This window comes from Schistocerca serialis, chromosome 5 (genome assembly GCF_023864345.2).
Source record: "Schistocerca serialis cubense isolate TAMUIC-IGC-003099 chromosome 5, iqSchSeri2.2, whole genome shotgun sequence".
NCBI classification, from domain to species: Eukaryota; Metazoa; Arthropoda; class Insecta; order Orthoptera; family Acrididae; genus Schistocerca; species Schistocerca serialis.
In genome coordinates, this window is record NC_064642.1 from 30,243,865 (window position 1) to 30,261,525 (window position 17,661).

Here is a 17,661-nt window from a genome sequence, read left to right on the forward strand (position 1 = left end):
AGACATTTATAGTCGAAACGTCTTTTTCTTTTCCTTGTGGGGGTGTGGTGTAGCGACCTCAGCTTCCAGTTCACTCCGCACCTATCCATTAGCACCATCGTGAACGACCAATAGTGTAAATCGCGCTCTCCATCAATCAGTACGCCTCTAACCGCTGTGGTGCGAGCATGGGTGCCTGTGCAGTTAAAGGACACCCGTTGTGTAGCAATAAAAAGCGGGGCTGTAGTAGTATATGTGACATCTAGTGCGTCTCTTGCTGCTGTGCTGACTAATAAAACGTCATTATCTTAAAGAGAAGTGTACCGTTCATTTAGTATCTACAAGTGCTGTCAGCTTCTTTGGGTGCTCAGAAGTATAGGGCCCAGCTGGTGATACCATCTTTGGAAAGCGTACCGCAACTGTGTCTTTACTTCGTACCTGGTGGTCTCCCAAGTCGACGCCGAGAAAGTAGGGCGTTATTTTCCTTTTTGTTTTCCCAAGACGGCGACAATGCAGCAGCGGGAAAAGCATGGCCCGACACTGCTAGATGGTCTGTGACGTAAGTCTTCATTTTCACTTTTGAGACTTTGAGGACTGGAAAAGAATTTGACTGAGAGAAGAGCATGGAGCTACTGCAGGGTGGGTGGAAAATATTAACAAAATGTACCACTGGTCAGAGTTGGTGGAAGATCTGGCGGTTGGTTGGAAGGTTGAAACACGCTCAAAACTATCGCCACGCCTGGAGGAATGCGTTATTCGACATTTGGGGTCATACATTCGGTACATACATTCGGGTTTGCAAACTGGAGAACGGAGATTCGAATGAGGATATTTAGGGTGGAGATTCACGAGCTATATTCGGAGTCAGACAGACTCAGAAGAGCGCACACCCAACCGGCAAAGACGGAGGGCCCCCTAGAGTTACACCACTGTTGTTCGAAACCGACCACTGCATGGTTCAAATGGCTCTGACCACTATGGGACTAAACATCTGAGGTCATCAATCCCCTAGAACTTAGAACTCCTTAAACCTAACTAACCTAAGGACATCACACACATCCATGCGCGAGGCAGGATTCGAACCTGCGACCCTAGCAGTCGCGCGGTTCCGGACTGAGCACCACTGCATGATAAGGGCGGTTAGGTGTGATAACTTATAAACTTTTATTGAAATGGCGAATCGTCTATTGGTCACTGTGCCCGAGCAATATGCTTGTCTTCACTTGCTGTCAGCCAAATGCCTCCAGTCACTGCATACTTGTCATTTGACTTCGCGATTTAATAACAGTGATAGTGAACCGTCGTAACCAAATTGCTACGATTACGTACTGTCATTAACGTAATCACGTATGTACTACTTGAGTCGAAATTTTTGCTAATGAATGTTTAATCCCTTCAAGGTTTAATATGTGAATTGTGGAATAAATTATAAATGTATTTTATCCAGTGATTTTTGTAGTTAATGAAGCCCATGTTCATTGGTACGAGTAACACGAGGGCGTTCAATAACTAATGAGACACGTTTTTTCTGCAAAGAGGTTGGTTTTATTCAGAATTCCTTTGCGCCAGAGTATTCGCCACTCTTTTGACAACAAAACCCTATTTATCGACATTATCTGTGTTCAGTGTGACTGCCTTACACCACGTGTATGCCCGCGCGGTACCCGACGTCAGAGCCAGCGTCGTGCTGCATCAGTAACCTCCCCGTCATGCACATGCTGCACGGAGTGTATCGTCCATTGGGCCAGATAGTTGGAAGTCGAACGGTGCCAGATTCGGTGTTTTAGGGAGGACGAAGACGAACAGTCTGATAAAGTTTTATGAGCTCCACGTGGATGCGCAGACTTTTGTGAGGCCTTGCGTTGTCATAGAGAAGGAGACGTTCATTTGCATTTTTTTGGGGACAGCTGATGTCGTTTCTTCACTTTAATGAGGGTATCACAGTAAACTTCAGAGTTGGCCGCTACTCCACGAGGCAAGAAATCGAACAGAGTAACCAATTCAGAGTCACACAAGACCGTCTCGCCGTGACTTCACTGGCTGAGGGTGCGGCTTTGAAACTTCTCTTCGTAGGAGACGTGGTGTGGCATCACTCCATGGATTGCCGTTTTGCTTCCGGTTCGAACTGATGAACCTATGTTTCGTCGTCTGTGACGATGTTCGACAAAAAATTTTGACGATCAGCATCGTAACGCGAATTCCGCACAAGTGGTCCTTATTGATCTTACACCGTTGAGCACCTCAACTGGTGGAAGGGTGTGTCAGCACTACCAACAGTAGTTCATTTTCGTAACGAGGTGTTCGGTTGTGATCCGTCCGTCATCTCGAATGAGAGTGTCCACACGTTCCAACACTGCAAGCCTCACAGTTGTGTGCGGTCGGCGGACAGGTCTGCTCGACCTCGTCGCGATGATGATAGACGCCTCGTCCGATGACTCGACGTGTTTTGTTCACTGCCAGATCTCCGTAGACATTCTGCAAGCGCCTACGAATATCTGCGGTGCTTTGGTTTTCAGCCAAAAGAAATTTAATGACAGCTCTCTGCTTGGAACGCACCTCCTTTGGAGACGCCGTTTGGAAGGCTACAATAGCGCCACCACCGTTCGGAATGTCATCAAACCGTAAGTCGTGCAGCGGGAATATTCCACGATGTCTCACAACAAATTCCGCATTTTTTCCACGGGAACTGGACGAGAATAAAATATGTTCCAAAACTTACTCAACGCCCCTAGTAGAAAGTTAAATGACCGCCATTCAGGATATAGCACTCAGGGCCACATAAATGATCGCATTTTATTAAATTCCGTTGCATAACTTAAATACTCAGGACTGGCTCCTAAGGAGTGATCTGTTTCCGTAGGTGTGTGAAGTCAGTCAGACGAAGACCCAGATGACTCGTGGGTTCTCGTAGTTTGTAACACTAATGTTTTCTTTTTCCTTCTATTGTAGATTCGAAAGATCACTGTTTTATGGCAAAACTAGTAATTCTTTTTAAAAACTTGGCGATTTATGCATTGTGTGTGTGTGTGTGTGTGTGTGTGTGTGTGTGTGTGTATGTGTGTAGTGCAGTGTAATTTTTGTGATGATGCGAGGAGGGAGAAGGTGAAGCCAGGCGCCGGCACATGGACTACTCTCCCTGAATTTGAGCCACATGAAGCCAAGCTTAACGTCCGCATCGGGCGCTGGATCGCCATCAGCAGAGTCACACGCCCACTCTTCGTGAGGCACTGCGGAAAGTTTCGGCGAAATACTGGCTTTGAAAATTTCTTTCGCCACCAGGATTAGAACAGGGTCGAGCGCCATCACACAAGTGTTTGTTAGCGTCCTCGGACACGGGTGGGCGGGTTTTACCATGTTACGTTCACTGTCTTTGTAAAAGCGTTGTTCATATAGAGGCAATGTAAGTATGCATGAGGCACAGACAGCGTCCGGTACACACTTGCTTCTGGGCGTGAATAATAATATTTTGTCACTCCAGAACAAAAGAAGGACAAATGTAAAAGAAGATTGTGGGCTATAAACCTTAAGACATTTCGTAATCAGTAAATAAGGGGAAAGTTATCAATTACGATATAATTAAAATTTCAGGAACTTTTATTTTTAATTATTGTTGCACGTATGATGGATGTCAGTTATTAGGCCATTTGATGCACGAATCTTCAAAACAGTTTTATAACTTCTGTTGTAGCAACAACAAATTCTGAGCTGCTTCTTCGAACGATTGAACCCAAAATAAAAAAGAAAGATACTTTTCGAGGAAAGCTATGCAAGTAAAAGTCCGTATTGGTAGTTTCGATTCCTTGCCAGAGGAGACAGTTTAAAGAGCCTAAAGTTCCTTTTTAAAATATCGACTCAAGTGATATTATGTACTTACTTAGTTCAAAATTTTCAAAGCGGTATATTAATAATTTTTACTTATGGACCGTCTGACAGCAACTGAATAAAACACAGTTTTAGTGCCATACGCGTTTCGCCTTTATTTTCTGCAAGGCATCATCAGTGGCCTGGAATATGTACATATGTTAGCTATTTTATTTACATTTTTGTCATTGTGCCTATAGGTTATAAACAGTTCTGGTGGTTGGTATTTCCTATTACGTAGTAATGTTTTGAACTGTACTTACAGGTTGCGTGTACAATTTCCTACATATTATGCTCCTGTTGCATTTTTGGTGTTGTTCTTCTTCTTATGAACGCCAATTTGCGGTTTTTTCCCCATTCCACAACACTATGCACTGAACGCTTGTTTTAAAGCAATGTTTTGGTTTCTGTTGCCGACTGTCAAATGTTTTTACCAAAGATCGAATGTTATTGCCAAACTTATGAGTGTAACTATTGAAGTATCTGTGGTCTGTTCGTGTATGCATTTGTGTGTGTGTGTTTTGGTGTTATATATATTTTTTTGTGCTGTGTGTGTGTGTGTGTGTGTGTGTATTTTGGTGTTTATATATTGCTGTGTGTGTGTGTGTGTGTGTCTTCAGATGATGTGGGGAAGAGTTTTTTTTATGTTATCATTTCCTTTACTAACTGTAGTAGGGAGCCTGTGCTGATGTGTGTTTGTTCACTTATCACATGTTTGTTTTCTGCTATGGCTTTCTGGATGTGGAAGTTTTCTTGCATTTGTATAAGATGTTTGTCATGGTTGCTTAGCCTCATTATTTTCATTTCTTGTTCCATGTTTGTAGGATGATGGTTGTAGTGTTTTAAATGCTCTGCAAATATGGAATGGTTTGTTTCATACTTCCAACATCTGATATGTTCTTTGTATCTTGTTTGAAAATTCCTGCATGTCATGCCTATGTATACTGCATCACAACTTTGACATTCAAGTTTATATATTCCTGACTGTTGGAATTTGTCTCTCTTGGCAGCTGACTGGCTTAGGTGTGATTGAAGGGTTTGCCCAGGCTTATATGCTATTTTGAAGCCCTGTCTCTTTAGTATGTTTGCAACTCTGTGTGTTAGTTTATGTGTGTAGGTCATGGTGTACCATCTGGTTCTTTTCAGTGTGGTGTTGTCATTGTGTGTGTTTGTTGAGTGTGTTTGTAAATTTTCAGCTTGTGGGTTCTTTTGTATTGTGGAACTGTTGTGTTTGTTTTTTATTTGTGTTTTTATTTTTTGATTGAGCTTGTGTACCACATGTGTGTCATACCCGTTGTTCCTAGCTATTTGTATGATTGTATCATTTCTTGTTCATAGTTTCTCTTGCTGAGTGGGATTCTGTTTAATCTATGTAACATGTGTCTTAGTGCTGCAAGTTTCTGGCTGTGGCGGTGGTTGGATGTGGAATGTATTATTGTGTCTGTGGCTGTTGGTTTTCTAAAGATGTTAAATGTATGTTTACCGTTTTCTTTTTTAATTGTAATGTCAAGAAAATTTATTTGATTTTCTTTTTCAAGTGTGAATTTTATGTTCTGATGAGCTTTGTTTATTTCTGAATGGAGTTCATCTATTTTTTCACTTGGCTCATCTACCAGACAAATAATGTCATCCATGTATCTGTACCAATATATGATTTTGAAACTTTCATTTGTGGTTATCTTATCAAATATCTGATTTTCTAGGTGACTGATGAAAATGTTTGCTAGTGTTCCTGATATTGGGGATCCCATGGGCAGTCCATCAGTTTGTAGATAATATTCTTTCTCAAACTGAAAGTAGTTTTGTTCAGTTGTCAGTCTGAGCATTTCTGTTATTTCTTTTCTTGCATCTGAGGTGAGGTTGCTGTGGGATGAGAGATTTTGTTCTATGATTTCTATTGTTTCTGTGATAGGGATGGAGGTATACATATTTTCTATATCGAATGAAATCAGTGATGCTGTGTGTGGTACCTGTATGTTCTGTATGTTTTCTATTAGGTTTCCTGTGTTTATCACTGTTCTGTTGTTTTCTACTTTATAGTGTTTTGTAACTAACTTTTGGAGGTGTTTGGCTATGTGGTATGTTGGGGCTTTCTTGAAGTTGATAACAGCTCTCATTGGCATTCCGTCTTTATGTACTTTCGGTTGACTGCGGAGTGTCGGTGCTTGTGGGTTTTTCTGTGTTAAGTAGTATTTCTGTTTGTCTGTGAGTGTGTGTTGAATGTTTTTCAGTGTTCGTTTCACATTTACCTGGAATCGTGTAGTTGGATCTGACTTCAGTTTTTGTATGGCGTTGGTGTTTATGTATTCCTTGGTTTTTGTGATGTATTGCTCTTTATCCATGAGTACTGTTACATTTCCCTTGTCTGCTCTTGTTATTAATACGTTATTGTCTGTTAACTTTTGTTTTAATCTTTTCATAGTAGCTGCTTCTGTTTGGTTGTTCTTTTTGTATGTCTGCTGTGTTTGTTTTATTATGCCTTTTATTTCTTCTTTTACTAGTTCTCTCGTCAGTCCTATGTTTATTTCACAATTATTTTGTTGTTCTTCACGTGTAAGGATGTGTTCGGTTTCTACTATGAGATTTTCTATGTATTGATTGTTCACTTTGCTATTGGTGCAGTGTTTCAAACCTTTTTCCAAGAGCATTTTTTCATTTTTGTGTAATTCTGTCTCTGTTAGGTTAACTAAGCGTGGATGGAATGTGTGTTGGTGTTAATGTGGTTTCACATTTAAAATGTAAATGTGTTTTTGCGTCTTTTTTACTGTTAGTTTCATTATCATCTGTTTATGTTTGGTTTGTAAATGTTTCATTGCTGTGTATGTGTTGTGTTCAGTATTTTCTACTAGTGCCATGAAAACTGCGGCGTTTCCTACGTTTTTTGCCAATTCTAGATGAGTCTCATAGAGCATCATGTTTAGGTGCTGTTTTTTCGAATAGAGCATCTTAATTTCATGCAGTAACCAATATCGTTCTGCAAATGATTTCGATTTTTGTGCCACTGTAGAACTGTTTTTAACCTTTACATTAATGTAACTTGGAATTAAATCGTTCTTTTTGCATGTTTTGTTGAATTTTATATGCTGTATCGTCGTATGGAGTCTCAGATGTATTTTCTTGAACCTGTTGTGCACGTTGACAGGGAATGCTTGACATAGCTGAAATGAGTACAATCATACAAATAGCTAGGAACAACGGGTATGACACACATGTGGTACACAAGCTCAATCAAAAAATAAAAACACAAATAAAAAACAAACACAACAGTTCCACAATACAAAAGAACCCACAAGCTGAAAATTTACAAACACACTCAACAAACACACACAATGACAACACCACACTGAAAAGAACCAGATGGTACACCATGACCTACACACATAAACTAACACACAGAGTTGCAAACATACTAAAGAGACAGGGCTTCAAAATAGCATATAAGCCTGGGCAAACCCTTCAATCACACCTAAGCCAGTCAGCTGCCAAGAGAGACAAATTCCAACAGTCAGGAATATATAAACTTGAATGTCAAAGTTGTGATGCAGTATACATAGGCATGACATGCAGGAATTTTCAAACAAGATACAAAGAACATATCAGATGTTGGAAGTATGAAACAAACCATTCCATATTTGCAGAGCATTTAAAACACTACAACCATCATCCTACAAACATGGAACAAGAAATGAAAATAATGAGGCTAAGCAACCATGACAAACATCTTATACAAATGCAAGAAAACTTCCACATCCAGAAAGCCATAGCAGAAAACAAACATGTGATAAGTGAACAAACACACATCAGCACAGGCTCCCTACTACAGTTAGTAAAGGAAATGATAACATAAAAAAAAACTCTTCCCCACATCATCTGAAGACACACACACACACACACACAGCAATATATAAACACCAAAATACACACACGCACACACAGCACAAAAAAATATATATAACACACACACACACACACACACACACACACACACAAATGCATACACGAACAGACCACAGATACTTCAATAGTTACACTCATAAGTTTGGCAATAACATTCGATCTTTGGTAAAAACATTTGACAGTCGGCAACAGAAACCAAAACATTGCTTTAAAACAAGCGTTCAGTGCATAGTGTTGTGGAATGGGGAAAAAACCGCAAATTGGCGTTCATAAGAAGAAGAACAACACCAAAAATGCAACAGGAGCATAATATGTAGGAAATTGTACACGCAACCTGTAAGTACAGTTCAAAACATTACTACGTAATAGGAAATACCAACCACCAGAACTGTTTATAACCTATAGGCACAATGACAAAAATGTAAATAAAATAGCTAACATATGTACATATTCCAGGCCACTGATGATGCCTTGCAGAAAATAAAGGCGAAACGCGTATGGCACTAAAACTGTGTTTTATTCAGTTGCTGTCAGACGGTCCATAAGTAAAAATTATTAATATACCGTAATATTACACGCAACTGAGGAAGACAGGACTATAAAAGTTGAAGATTTCAAAGCGGTATTTAACGCCTTGAAAGACCGAAATAATGAATCTCTTTTTGCTACAGTTCTATCCACACTGAATTTTTGTGGATGTTCTCCCATGGATCGACATAGACACTGAGATTTTTGTGGTTCGTTGAAGCACGACTCCACAAAAAAAAGTCATTCCACTCAATTCTCAAACTCGCTGCACTGGTACAGCCAATAATAATAATAACAATGTGATAGTAATATCATTACTAGCATTATTCGCTGGTGGTGTGTCACCACACTACTGCAATAATCATCACAAAGTACAAATTGCGGCTATCGGCACTGTTCCGTATTTTAGCGTTATACATGCACTCGGCCCATTCTTGCCTAAGTGTAATTTTATACGTTTGATTCCTCATTTCATGAGATGATTATTTACCCAAAGTTCCTTTGCCTAAGATGCCTTTAAATACAGGCAAAAAGTGTCGCAGATCAAGAACTATAAAATCATCTTTATTGCAACCACGACTAAATTCTCTGTGTAGCGATTCCACAAAGGCCGCGGTGGTCTCGCGGTTCTAGGCGCGCAGTCCGGAACCGCGCGACTGCTACGGTCGCAGGTTCGAATCCTGCCTCGGGCATGGATGTGTGTGATGTCGTTAGGTTAGTTAGGTTTAAGTAGTTCTAAGTTCTAGGGGACTGATGACCACAGCTGTTAAGTCCCATAGTGCTCAGAGCCATTTTTTGATTCCACAAACGTATATCTTACTAGTATAGTTCAAGGCAACGCCAGAACTTTCATGTTTGTCCACTGTTTCTGAGACATCGCGATCGCAAAAATCCAACCTGGAAGTACAGGCGACGAACAAACTCGTGTTTCGAGACGACAGTCAAAACAAACAACGTTGCGCCAATGTGTGGTCGACGTATCGACATTGGCCGCAACACCCTCTGATGGAACCGAGCGAGGTGGCGCAGTGGTTAGCACACTGGACTCGCATTCGGGAGGACGACGGTTCAATCCCGTCTCCGGCCATCCTGATTTAGGTTTTCCGTGATTTCGCTAAATCGCTCCAGGCAAATGCCGGGATGGTTCCTTTGACAGGGCACGGCCGATTTCCTTCCCAATCCTTCCGTAACCCGAGCTTGCGCTCCGTCTCTAATGACCTCGTTGTCGACGGGACGTTAAACACTAACCACCACCACCACCACCCTCTGATGTTTGGCCGAAATGACACGCTACGAAGTCGCAGCGCCACTGCGACCGCTGCCGTGTCGTCGAACAGCAGTGCCGGCCACGTGCGCCGCCGGCCTTGGACGTGGCAGGTGTCGCCGCCACGGCCGCGGCGCTGCGTCTCGCAGGAAGTGCGTGCAGCGTCTTCCGGTCGCCGGGCCTGCCCCGCGCACTCCGCGGGTCCCACGTGGCCCGCTCTCGCGCGCTTTGTGTGACTGCGGCGCGGAAATGGCGGCGGGCGCTCGCATATGCGTGCGTCAAACGACCGAGGCGGCGACAATCTGACGACCGTAATAAGTGGCTGCGGACTGCCGTGTAGCAAAAGTACAGTTTCAACGAGTGTTCTACTCGTATAGGTTTCCGAGACGAAGCTATTTGGAACTGTCAGTATAGGTGACTGTAAACTAAAATAAGGCTACGTGTTACGTTCAACTATCAGCTTCGTCTTACAGCTCGTGTTCAAAGCTGCCAGAGCAAACTTGGGCGCATTTTGCAGATCGGTAGGCACCTGACATGTAGCTAATTGCGCCTCAGAATAGTTTTTCTTTAACGCGCACAACCATTTAACAGGCGATGCGAAGAACTTCTCCCTTTTTCGCACTTTATGTCTATTGGCTTCAGTCTTTAACAATCCACACGAACAACGATCAACAGCAGAAAAGGTCGAGTGGTCTTTAGCGAGTTGCAACAATACCGGCGCGGACGACACAGAGACAGGATAGTGCAGGAACTCTATCATATTGAAAGTACGTTCTAGCCCTTGTTGCCAAAAAAATCATACACTTATTTTGGTAGCAGGTTACGTAAAAAATCGTAAGTAATGTTCCCCATTCCGCAATAACTGGACCAACAAGCAGCTTATCGATTACATCGTCAAATATGTTAATTGAAAAAGGGCGCTGAAATTAGCTGTCAGTACTAGTGTTGTGATTTTTAGTAGCCGACGTGTGACGTTTACTGTCGATTAATCACTCTTAAACACTCAGAAAATTTGTGGAATAAATTCACCGTTGGCCGTTACCCACCCACGAAGTTCCTGTCCTCTGACACTACCTCCATTCCCAAGACGGAGTACACGGTGGCAAGCCTGCTCCTGCATTGTGTACTGCACTCGTGTAAGCGGAATGTTCAGTTTTCGAGAAATCCTACAGATAGTCTTTGGGCAGCGTATGGGCGCTTGAACAGAATTCTCAGCTTTTTTTACATCATGTTGGCGCTGTTACTTTTATATTAGCGCCGGTACGTAATTTTCTAGCTGAAACACCTAAACTCAAAATTCTTAACAACTACTGATATTCAGCTCTCTCTCTCTCTCTCTCTCTCTCTCTCTGAAGGGCGTAGACAGGAGGGGGGTCCGATTTCTTAAAGAGGATCTTACGAAGACTCATGTTTTCCATTTATTCTCATAATTCCTATAAAAAAACGACAAACCATTTTATTCGACAATGATCTCGGAGTTATCACCAAGCCGATATATAATCTCGTTACTTAGGAGTGTTGTAGTTTGGCAAACTACGAAGAAGCAGTCATGCACCAATCTCCCTTCAACCTCCACGGTTATTTTACAATATTCTTCTTTCAATATGGGTTTCAGCTGACGAAGTGATCGGGAACGGACGAGCGCGAATTTTTTGAGACATCGTGATAATTACCGACAGGGCTGTTGGAATAAGCTTAGCTCTGTTCGACTGAGCAGCTGGAGCAATTTTTGGTTGCGAAAATGCAAAGGATCTGAAATTATTCGGTCATAGACTTCCCAAATTTCCTCATTAAAGTGTGCTTCTGTCAGATCTTGCAATGTAGAAAGGTAATTTTCCGCATTAAAGAACATCGCAGCAGACAAAGACATGGGCCTAAGCGAGGAGAAAATTTGGATTATTATTTATTTATTTTGTGGCTTTTAGTGCCGGGAGTCGCTGAAAAGAATTTTGGCTCCCCTTCGATGCAGCTCTTTTCATTTAAGCAGAGAGGCTGCATCTTTAAGGGAATTGCAATGAGTCAGGAAGGAAAGGAACTAGCAGTGGCCTATAAGAAAGGGACCATACTCGGCATTTGCCTAAACTGAAAATGAGAAACCACAAAATGTGGTGTACCGAGATACCACACAAGACGAGCTCGCGACAGCTGGTACCAGAAGTAACGTGGACGTCCGTCCGAAGCAGGAACGTCGCTGCGTGCAAACCATCCACGCTGCCCGCAAAAATCACGCCCCCTGCAGCGGCAGCGCCACCAGGAAAAAGAGACGTGCGCGTAAGTAAACGTGCACGAGCAGGGCATGTTTTGTCAGTTGCAAGTTGTAAGTCAGTCTGAGTCTTGCTGGAGAGTTCCTGCAGAACGTTTGCCTTCGAGTGAGGCAGAAACACTGACCGATAGGCAGACAGTGTTTGTTAGCCTTCAGTAGTCATGCAGGGTGGAGTCGGCTCGGACGAATTCAAGCAGACTGACGAAAAAATGTTTTAGAAACGAACGAATTATCACATAACCCTTTGGCTCTCCACAAAAACTGACCCATCGTTCCATATCTAATCTGGCTTTCGTAATTGAGTACCACCCGTGTAATCAGATTGAACGAGATTTTGACACATGGTCTACTAATGACAGAATTTTTAAGGAAATGCAACCATCGCCGTTTGGGCGAAATTTTTGTTGATCAAAGTGATTTTTGGGCAACACAGACAATTCCAAGTGTAAAAAAGTAGCCATAGTCATACACTACTTTTTGAAAGAATACACCGTCATTTAATTGTGTATTACTGTATTTCTCTTCTGTACAATCTAGATTTCGACTTTTACTCTATAATGACGTAAAAGCCGAAATGTGGATTGTACAGGAAAGAAATACAATAATATACAGTCAAATGGTGGTGTCTTCTTTCAAGTAAAAAATCGAAGTATATTTCTAGGCACTAATTTTAATTTAAAGTATTTGTAATGATGTTTACCGATCCGCTGCGTTGTGAAATACTGAAATACTGCAACCCCAAAGTTCTACCAGTCTCCAGTGCTAATATTACACGGAAGTGACAAAAGTCACAGGATAACGATGTGCACGTACACAGATGGCGGTAGTATCGCGTACACGAGGTATAAAAAGGTCTATTGACGGAGCTGTCATTTGAACTCGGGCGATTCTTGTGAAAAGCATCTTAACGTGATTATGGCCGGAACAGGAATTAACAGACGCTGAACGCGGATTGGTAGTTGGAGCCAGACGCATGCGACAGTCTCTTTAGGAAAACGTTAGGGAATTCAATACTACGAAATCAACAGTGTCAAGAATATGCCGAGAATACCGAATTTCAGGCATTAATTCTCACAACGGACAACGCAGTGGGTACGGCTCTCACTTAACGACCGAGAGCAGCAGCGTTTGCGTAAAATTGTCAGACATACAACACAGCGTGAAATAACCGCAGAGATCAATGTCGGACTTACGACGAACGTATCCATTAGGACAGTGCGGCGACATCTGGCGTTAGTGAACTACGGCAGCAGACGACCATCGCAATACCTTTGCTAAGGCCGGTATTACACTATCAAATTTCTTTGTCCAATATCTTTGTCAAAGATATTTGATAGTGTAATAGAGACTTTGTCAAATGTCGTCCAATATTTGATCAAATCTAGGGCCTCGCTGTAGATTGATCAAAGAAATTGCCTGTCTTCTGTTCACTGCAATGTGACATGTTACCACATGGAGCGCTAGCATTGCTGCATTCTGTCGTCTGTAGTGTTTTTATAACCATTGCCGGTAAATACAATTGGTGTGTGCCGACAACTACAAAATTAATAGAGATGTCTGAAGCTGATGAGGCGCTTTACAACGTGAGGCACCCTGAATACAAAAATAGATTAAGAAGATTGGAGACCTAACCTGACCTAACCTAACATAACCCTCTCCTGTAGCAAGGAATCGGAGTGTTATAGTGAGCCTGTCTTCTGCAGATGTAGCAGTTCTTAAGTGAATATTGTGCTCTGTGATATGAGGATACACTTCATTGAGCACATACAGAAATGTATGCTCATTCATTCTTGACGTCTTCCACTGTAAGCTCAAGTAACAAGTTTTGTTGAATGCTTTTATCGTGTCGTCGTAAAACCCACGGCTTCGCCCAGATTAGATTAGTTTTTCGTTCCATATATCCCTGCGGAGGAGATCCTCGTGGATGTGGAACATGTTGATTTTTTTTAAGCTGAAATAACAATACTAATAGTATGAATAAATACAATACATCATTTGTTTCTGTTAAAAATTTCGCCAATGGAGTAGGAGGAGTTGGCCAGTAGTAAGTCTTTCAGGCTCCTTTTAAACTGATCTGTATTTCTAACTAAATTTTTTATGTTTCTTGGCAAATTATTGAAGATGAGTGTTCCTGAGTAGTGGACCCCTTTTTGAACTAAAGTAAGTGCTTTAAGTCCTTGTGCAGATCATTTTTGTTCCTGGTATTGTATGTATGAACTGAGTTGTTTGTTGGAAAAAGAGATATATTATTTACGACAAATTTCATTAAGAAGTAAATATACTGAGAGGCAGTAGTTAGTATACCCAGTTCTTTGAAGAGGTTTCTGCAGGAGGTACGTGAATTTACTCCACAAATAATACGTATTACACGCTTTTGGATCTTGAAAACTTTTGTTTGACTTCAAGATTTACCCCAAAATATTATCCCATATGACATTATGGAATGAAAGTATGCAAGCTTTTTTATTTTTACGTTGTCTATGTCTGCTAACACTCGAACTGCAAATACAGATTTGTTAAGGCCTTTCTGCAGTTCTGTGGTGTGCTCCTCCCAACTGAATTTATTATCAAGTTGTAATCCCAGGACTTTTAAGACTGTCAACCTCGTATGTATGGTTCCGTTTTCTCCCCCACTTCTTTTCCGCATGTGCACACAATGCAATTGGTGTACGTAGAACTGCTGCGGTTAATAACAAGTTGTTGTCAGCCATCTTGAACTTTGACGAAAAATTTGATGACAGTGTACTACCCCTTGTAGCGCTACGTCAAAGATCATTGTCAAATATATTGGACGGAATATTGGATCACATCTTTGATCAAATCTTTGACAAAGAAATTTGATAGTGTAATATCGGCCTAACAGCGGGACATTGCTTGCAGTGCCGCTCCTGGGCTCGTGACCAGATCGGTTGGAAAACAGACGAATGGTAAACCGTGGCCTGGTCAGATGAGTCCAGATTTCAGTTGGTAAGAGCTGATGGTGGGATTCGAGTGTGGCGCAGACCCCACGAAGCTCTGAACCCACGCTATCAAAAAAGCACTGTGCAAGGTGGAGTGGGCTGTGAGTACCTGCAATCGAGTGGGTCCTCTGGACCAACTGAACCAATCATTGACAGGAAATGCTAATGTTCGGCTACTTGAAGCCCGTTTGCAGCCATTCATGGAGTTCATGTCCCCAAACAACGACATTATGTCACTGGGCGACAGTTGTTTCCAACTGGTTTGAAGGACATTCTGGACAATTCACGTGAACGATTTGTCCACCCAGATCGCCCGACATGAATTCCATCGAACATTTGTGGGACATAATGGAGAGGTCAGTTCTTGAACAAAATCCTGCACCGGCAACATTTTCGCAGTTACTAGCGGCTATAGAGGCATCGTGGCTCAATATTTGTGTAAGAGACTTCTAATGACTTGTTCAGTCCATGCCAAGTTTAGTTGCTGCACTACGCCGGGCAAAAAGGAGGTCCGACACGATATTGAGAGGTATACCACGACTTTCGTCTCCTCAGTGTAAATTGCTATAGATAGGTAATATGGGTATTATAGCAGTGTCTACATATTTTTAAGTTGTCATAATTCCTAATTAGAAACTATCGCAACAATACATAGCACAAAAACAATAAACATCAGCACTTACAATAAATTCAGTTGCAAGTAAGAATTGAACTGATAATAAAATAATACGAGAGTTGTAACGTTAATAGTGGCAACTATTTATTTACAGCTCGTACAGCGTGTTTCAGAGTTTTACTGACCTTCAAAGTAGTCACCAGCATTGTGTATAACCCGTTGCCAGCGATGTGGAAGTCGTAGGACACTCTTAGCAGTGCCAGTTGTGTTGACAGTTCGAGCAGCGCGGTCTATTGCCCGACGAACTTGTAGCAGTTCTAAAGCGAATGCCGTGAAGTGTTTCCTCAAAATGGTTCAAATGGCTCTGAGCACTATGGGACTTCACTTCTGAGGTCATCATCCCCTAGAACTTAGAACTACTTAAACCTAACTAACCTAAGGACATCACACACATTCATGCCCGAGGCAGGATTCGAACCTGCGACCGTAGCGGTCGCGCGGTTCCAGACTGTAGCGCCTAGAACCGCTCGGCCACACCGGCCGGCGAGGTGTTTCCTTCAGTTTAGAAATCGAGTTGAACTTACGAGGGCTTAAGTCAGGGGAGTGCAATAAGTGGTATAGCACTTAGCAGCCCCATCAGTCAAACAAATCAGTAACAGCTTGCACTGTACGTGCTTGAGCACTGTCGTGCAAAATTATGGTCAGATCCTGCAGAAAGTGTTCACTTCTGGCTCTAAGCTGACAATAGGTTGTGTTCCATAAATGAACAGCATACGATCTCTAAATAAGTAGTTGCCACTATTAAAGTTCCAACCCTCGTAAATGGGTTTGAATAAGGCCAACAACGTGCTGTATGTGCAATACTTGGTCTTGGTTAAAGTAGGGATGCTGATAGCCGATAGTACTATCGATATATAGATAGGTGACATTTATCGTCGGTCTTGTTAACTATCGTTAGCGCTTATCCCTTTTCCGTCGTACGATGAAAAACCAAAATATCTTTAAATTTCACTGCACGGCAAATAGATCGTGTGTAATTTCATTTAGGTAATGGGGAGGGGTGGGGGTGTCCAGACCCTCTGACCTCCTCCCTTCGGCCACGTCCTTGTCTCTCTCATAATTGTCAGATCGTGTAAGAATCACCAGAACTGAACGAAATTTATTCTACATATCACCTACGGCAATATGAAGAAACTCTTTTACTACAATTCAGTAATGCGTATGAGTTACGAGAACTGAATTAAATTTAGTCTGCATATGACCTACATCTATGTGAAAAAAGCTGTAAAAGAATAGAGCAATAAAACAATATTGCACGTCCAAAATCAACATTTAGAGAAGGCGACTCCCTCATGTAAGGCATTCCACTCAGCTCCTACACGATCCTAACGTTCAAGTGAACTACCTACTGGACCACAAGTCGCAGGAGTTTCAAATCATCTAAAAGTGCTATCTGTGATGAAGTGAAAAAGGCTCGAAAACACTTGGCAGATTGTGGATGAGCATAATCCATTTCCAGGAACTGGATTAAGGAAAGGCACCACATCTGTCTCTAAAGCTACGGTGCTGTTGATAGCTTATACATTGCGAGGCACTCGATCACAAGTTGCTCATGAGTCGCAAAGGTTCTTGAAGCCTGGATGAAATAATAACAGTCTCTGCAGATGACGTTCGAAACAATAACAAACTCGCCAGATGACGTTCACTCCGACGGAATCACAAACTAACCTGCCGTCACTATCGGTTAAGCTCAAGTGATGCTCACTGGTAATGACTGTTTGTCGACAGTCAACAAACCGAGTAACATATTGTAACCGAAAACATCTTTTTATGTGACTGTCGTGTGCACCTGCTCTTCGGTACACGTCTTCCCCGCACACTAGCGTTGCGCCCAGCAAATCTGCGCTGCGACAAACAACACTCATAAAGACTGATCTTTCGACCTCGGCCAAATTCCGTACACGATTGTACTGCATACATTGGTGTCAAAGAAGTGGGCGTGCAACGTTTTCTGCAGGCAGAGGAAACAAGAAGTTCAGTTCCCATCCTAAATATACACGCCAAACGCAGTCGTTCATAGATTTGTAATCGTTTCTTGAGAGAATTTCTTTTCCTGCGTTTCTTTGAAATAACCACTTTATTTCATAATTTAACGATTAGCTAATTTCGTCCTCTTCAGCGTCATCCAGCTACTGCTAATTTCGTCCCCTTCAGCGTCATCAAGCTACTATCTCATACGTGGAAACCATATGTAAAAAGGAATGTCAACGAACTTCCATCCACTACATTTGAT

The 17,661-nt window shown here is 42.0% G+C and overlaps 1 protein-coding gene across 1 annotated transcript in view; it reads right to left on the reverse strand.

Annotated features, from left to right (window-relative positions):
• Positions 1–15,675, reverse strand: part of LOC126480768 (dynein regulatory complex subunit 7) — a 441,023-nt gene extending 425,348 nt beyond the window's left edge. The window contains exon 1 of the mRNA XM_050104064.1: positions 15,554–15,675. Coding sequence (XP_049960021.1) covers positions 15,554–15,574 — 21 coding nt within the window. The 5' untranslated portion in view covers positions 15,575–15,675. The remainder of the gene's footprint in view (positions 1–15,553) is intronic.
• Positions 15,676–17,661: the final 1,986 nt, after the last annotated feature.